At 39.4% G+C, this 5573-nt stretch overlaps 1 protein-coding gene across 1 annotated transcript in view; it reads left to right on the top strand.

The window, feature by feature from the left end:
- The first annotated feature begins 2301 nt into the window (after positions 1 to 2301).
- ZNF330 (zinc finger protein 330) overlaps positions 2302 to 5573 on the top strand; it is a 10991-nt gene continuing 7719 nt past the window's right edge. Inside the window, exons 1-4 of the mRNA XM_009586235.1 lie at positions 2302 to 2471; positions 2743 to 2762; positions 2877 to 2947; positions 5113 to 5192. Coding sequence (XP_009584530.1) covers positions 2352 to 2471; positions 2743 to 2762; positions 2877 to 2947; positions 5113 to 5192 — 291 coding nt within the window. The 5' untranslated portion in view covers positions 2302 to 2351. The remainder of the gene's footprint in view (positions 2472 to 2742; positions 2763 to 2876; positions 2948 to 5112; positions 5193 to 5573) is intronic.

Genomic DNA, 5573 nt, shown 5'->3' with positions numbered 1-5573 from the left:
TATTGATCTATAGGATGTTGTGATTTATTGGATGGTGTTTGAAAGCCTGGACTGACTTGATAGCTTTGTTAAAAGGACCTGACATTACAGTTGTGTTATTTAGTTTAGTGCAACTTTCTAAAAACTACCATCTTAAAGATTTCTTATAATCTGTCCTCAGTAGTCATTGAGACAGTGTTTTCCATGAAAGCAGTTTGTCATTTTGGTGCTTTCTATTATAAGGTAACGTGAAGAAGTGAAGGTGTAAATACTAACCATTAGATTCTGTTGTTAAATCAGCATTCGAGCAGTTTGAAAATTAGCGTGCAACCTTATATTGGACTCCCAGTGTCAGAAATTTCACGCTCTGGAATAATGACAGTTGCCAGCAGGCAGCTCAGCAATACGATTTTGACTACAAAATGTGACACTAATACAATTTAAACATGGTGCAAAATGCTACAGGGTGAGCAAACTGATTTATGTGTGCTATTAAAACCAAATTTTAGTATTTGGTCAGGACAATATATTTCTTTGTTCGGGGAAGTTAGGATTGTTAGATTTATTTTATAAGACCTTTTGAACGAAGATACTAATTTTTCTTCCAAGTTTAAGCTGCTACAATTCACTCCCTGTTGATGCTGCAGCTCTCCTTACAGATGCCAGCATGTGTGTTTACATGTCTGCTTGGAGTTAGGGATGAGGCTAGGGAGGGCAGTTACCTCCCATTCCCTCAGGCCAGTAGCCCCTGGTAGCCACCCAGAGACCTGCTGGAATCAGCAGAACTTTGCCTGGGCAGAGCTGTCCCATCACGTGGGCCGATTTCTGCCAAGCCCCAAGTCTGTAGTCGTTTTCTTCAAATTCTGTAAGTGGAGATTGAGATTTTAAGGTGGCACTTGAATCTTAGTTGTCAGTTGTTTGAAAGTATATTTCTGCAGTTTGGTAAATCAGAGGCAGAGCAAGGAGCACCGTTAGGTGTACTTGTGGCTAAAAGAATTGTGGATTAGTTGTACAGTGCAATATATGTTGGGGCAACTTGCTAGAGAGGCCAGGTTTTCAAAACAGAAGCACTCTAGTGAGGTACCAAAATAAGAGCTAAACACTTCCAAACGTTCAGCCATCTTGTCATCTGCAAGGAAGTATGGTTTGGTAGCTACAGCACGAAGAAGTGTCCACCTGGACCACAGACTTGGGAGTGTTTTTTTTAGAACTATGTTCAATAAGGCAATTTTTTTGTCAGTGGAGAGGTCCTTGCCTCTTCCTTAGCTGCTTCCTTATTCCCATGCTTGCTAAGCAAATACCCCTGCTGCCCCTTTCACTGTCTTCCCCCATCAGATTGTGCTAATCTGCGTCTTGGGGGTGCTTGTTGGTTTGGGTTTTTTTGGTTTTATTTTTAACCTGTATCTGGTTTAGAATGTGACACCAACAACAATTACATCAGCAGAAATGAGGGGATGATAAAGATGGAGCATAAGGAAGGGTCTCTATCTTGAGTGCCTGTCTTGACGAGAGAAATTCTAACACCTTTAATCTCTCAGTTGTCCATCAAGTCAGGATACTACTTGCCTAAACACGGAGTAAACTAAGCATATGTGAGTACTGCACAGTTCATTGTGGAGATGACATGAGAGCAGTGGTCTGATTGATTGTCTGATAGTCTCACCACTGTATTGCATTGGTTCCCTCCTAGAATGTTAAAATAGACACACGCGTTGAACCAGATGGAGTTAAATTAGTGTAAACCCTTCTTGGGTTTCCCAAGTGGCATCTTCAAAGCAATGCATGCTCATCTCTTCGTTATTGCTAATGTGCTAGAGTGATAAATAAGCAGTACAAACATCCCTTTGTCATAGCTCTTAAATCTATATAATGACATTTTGTTTTGTAAGCCTTCGTAAAGTGTGAAATTTTCATTTTTGCAGTACACCACGGTTTGCTTACCTGAAGAATGCTTTTTAACTGATTGAAGTAGTTGGTGAGCATGAGAAGAGAGAAATGAGAGAGAAAATGAGCTGAATATTGTCCTTATTAAATAGGCAGAGAGGCCCGTCACAAACCAACCTACAAAACATAGTGGTTTTTTTTTTAAGGCAAAACACTTGAAAGATAGTTAAGCGCAAAGTTTAAGACAGCAAAGTCCTTTCCAGATCACAAGATTCTTCCTGGTTCATCACATGACTCTTCCTAAGGGACTGGCCCCTTATTCTGTGTTTGAAAAGAAACTTTCAGAAAAGGAAACGGGTGGAGATGAAACACAGTTAACATATATCCAGTTTTAGTGCTGGATGTGTCATGTGTATCCACGTATTTACATACATAGGTTTGTGTGCATTCATTACATACCTATTTTTAACCCCCACAGATAGTGAAAAATGCCTAAAAAGAAGACTGGCGCTCGTAAGAAAGCTGAGAACCGTCGTGAACGTGAAAAGCAGATAAGGGCTTCAAGAGCCAACATAGATTTAGCCAAACATCCCTGTAATGCGTCAATGGTAAAATAATCTATTTTTATATTACAATACTTGATTTCAAATTATGTAAAACCAGTGATTATTACATTGACTATTTAATGCCACTAGAATGCCATTATTCCTACCATCCTTCCGTTATATTTAAGGTTATGTTTGCATCAGAGGTATAATACTTGAATAAAAAGTTTGGTTCCTAATCAGAACCTAATTCAGAGTCCCTGTGGGGTCTGTAAATTTTATATATTTTACCTAGAATAAAAATAATTACCAGTATTTTATTTCTTTTCTTTAGGAATGTGATAAGTGCCAAAGGTAAATATTTTTCCTCTGCTAAAACCAGTAGTTTAATATTAATTGGTTTCAAACATTCTACAGGTCTTTTTTTAATGCTTGCTTTCTTTTTTTTTCCCCCCTCCATGTGCCTAGACGACAGAAGAATAGAGCTTTTTGCTACTTCTGTAACTCTGTTCAAAAATTACCCATTTGTGCACAATGTGGTAAGTAGAAATAATGAAGGAAAACATGCTATCCTCAGTCCCATTTGTGTTGTTAAACTCCCAGCAGTTAGAGTACCTTTGTCTTAAAGTACCTTTGTGATTTTGGGAGCAGGTTCTTTTAAATCTGGTGTGAATATCCTCCTTGAGAAGAGATCTTGCTTGATCGTGCAGGCGTATGCCTGTGACCCCCAGAGGTTTGCAAGTCTGGGTCATGGGCTTGTCTTCAGTATTTGATCTTTGGAAGAATTTGTCTCACTGCCTTTTAGGATTGAGCCTTTTAGTCTGACCGACTATCTCCCTAGATTGACCGTGTCGGGTATTGTTTCATAACAGCAGCAAAGTGAAAAAAGCTCTGACTGCCAGCAAGGTGCCAATTAAATACTGCTTTTTGGGGATGATATAATTTCTGATCAGTTTAATATCAATTAAAGCAACAGTACATTATTCACCTTGCATGGTTTTGTAAAGTAATATGCTGCTCATGTTATTTATATGTGCTAGAGGGCTGATACTTTGAAATCAGAAGAGAAGGACTCCTAGTGGCAGAACTCAGCTCTGAATCAGGCTAAAATGCCCTTTTTTTTTTTTTTTTTTTCAAACAGCTGCTTGCTTGCAGGGGTTGTTGATAATCATTTAATACTTTGAGGTGAATTTTGTTGTTTTACTGTTTCCTTGCAGATTTTCAATTTGTCATTAAGCAATTTGGCTGTTTTGTAGTTTGACTCTCAGAGCTGGTGACATCTGCAGCTTCCAGTGCCTTTGTTGGGACCTGCAGATACTGAGCATTTCTGTAAGCCAGGCTGTTAGTGTGCGATGGCAGTGTGTCATCCTTAATAAGTCTTCCTTCTGTCATCAAGCAGTGAAGTACTAAAAACCTGCTATCTTACATTATATTATACATCTGAAGTTGACTCCTGTATGCTGAATTTATCTTAATCCAGTATGTTTCTGGAGGAAAAGCATTCCCAGTAAAAACCACAAAATTATATTGAGTCCCAAGGTTTTCCAAGACAAAAACGGTTAGAGCTGTTTGGTGCTTAATGAAGCGTTGGAGACAGCCTCTGTAAACCAACAGCATCTTTCTTAGAGAAGTCCCTGAGGGATGGGAGCGAGCGAGCTGTATTGCAGTGCTCCAGACCCGGTAATAGCCCCACCACCCCACATTGCCCAGCTCAGCCCACCACTGGTCTTTCCTCACCCTCCAAGCGCCATTTGGTATCTGAGGTGTGATTTAATACAAAACTGTGCTGATGCTGCATACTGGGATTTAACTACATTTTCAGAGTAGAATTTGGTTTTGTCAGCTCTTGAATGGGTTTGTAGGAGCACCCGTTTGTTGGTTTCTCTAAGCAGGCAATAACAGAGACACCACAGGGGTCTGTGGCAGGGCAGCTTACATCAGTGATAAAACTCCATTGCAGTAGCCTGGGCTAGCGACAAGATTTTTTTGCTTGTATAACTGCATACCGAGTGTGGGTCTTTCTGGTAGAGCTATTAATGTCAGAGGCAAGGAGTAGGGGAAAGTTGTCACCCTAACTGCTTGCTTGTGTCAGAATGACTTTTAAGTGCAGACTGTGGCTTTTTCTCCCACCCATCCTATGCATTTAAAGGAAATTATTCTGTCTAGGAACTAATCTCTTACATGGTTTTAAAAAAGAAAAAATGCAACAACGACCACCAAAAAACGAGTATCCAAGTACCTGCAACTAATTAAATCATCAGGTGCACATGTTTTTTTTCAGAGGACCTCAACCTTGCACACAGCACATGCTGCTTTTACAGTGGGACAGAACTAGCAGCAGTTTTAAATGCAACTTTTTAAGATGTCATTGCTTGACTTTCACCTTAATTTTGTTCTTTGATTTGTTTTGATATTTGAAATTCTTGCCAATGCCTCAAAACATAGAGCAAGACAACACATTGCCTTATTATCTCAGTACTGGGGCAAGAGATTTTGGCTGAAAACAGACAATAATTAATTTGATCTAAGGGACATGTGAGGGTGGATTGCAGGTTGCAGACATTTGTCTGCATTATTTTTACCTAGATTTACAATTAAGCACAGGCATTTGGTTGAAGTACTGCTCTTATATCACCATGCATTCTAATTTTTTTTACTCTTATATAGTTTTCTTCTGGTTGCTTGCCTTTTTTCTTTTAAACAGGAAAAACCAAATGCATGATGAAGTCTTCAGACTGTGTTATAAAGCATGCTGGTGTGTACAGTACTGGACTAGCAATGGTGGTATGTATACAAAATTACAGCCTTCTTTGCACTGTGAGGTTATTCTATGCAAATCTTTCTGAAAAAAAGATAAAACAGATTTATGGAATGATAGCATGTACCATGCCAAGTGTTTTTTCTCATCTTACCATCACAAACTGATTTTTCCCTCATACTGGAAACCTAAATTTTGCATTTTTAGATTCAACTCCTGCGAACTCTGACACATGTCCTGGATGCTAACAGATCTGTGTTGGTGGCAGGCCCTAAGCACATGCATTAACAGCGCTGGAGCTTATGTGCCCCGTAGCCAATTCCCAGTCTGCATTAAAATCTAGGAACATTCTGTAGAAATCAGTGGACTTTCGTTGCTGTCTTCTCAGTATTGCAGAGACCATCAGT

This window comes from Fulmarus glacialis, unplaced genomic scaffold (assembly GCF_000690835.1).
Source record: "Fulmarus glacialis isolate BGI_N327 unplaced genomic scaffold, ASM69083v1 scaffold28339, whole genome shotgun sequence".
Taxonomy (NCBI): domain Eukaryota; kingdom Metazoa; phylum Chordata; class Aves; order Procellariiformes; family Procellariidae; genus Fulmarus; species Fulmarus glacialis.
This window is presented reverse-complemented; position numbering and strand designations above follow the sequence as displayed.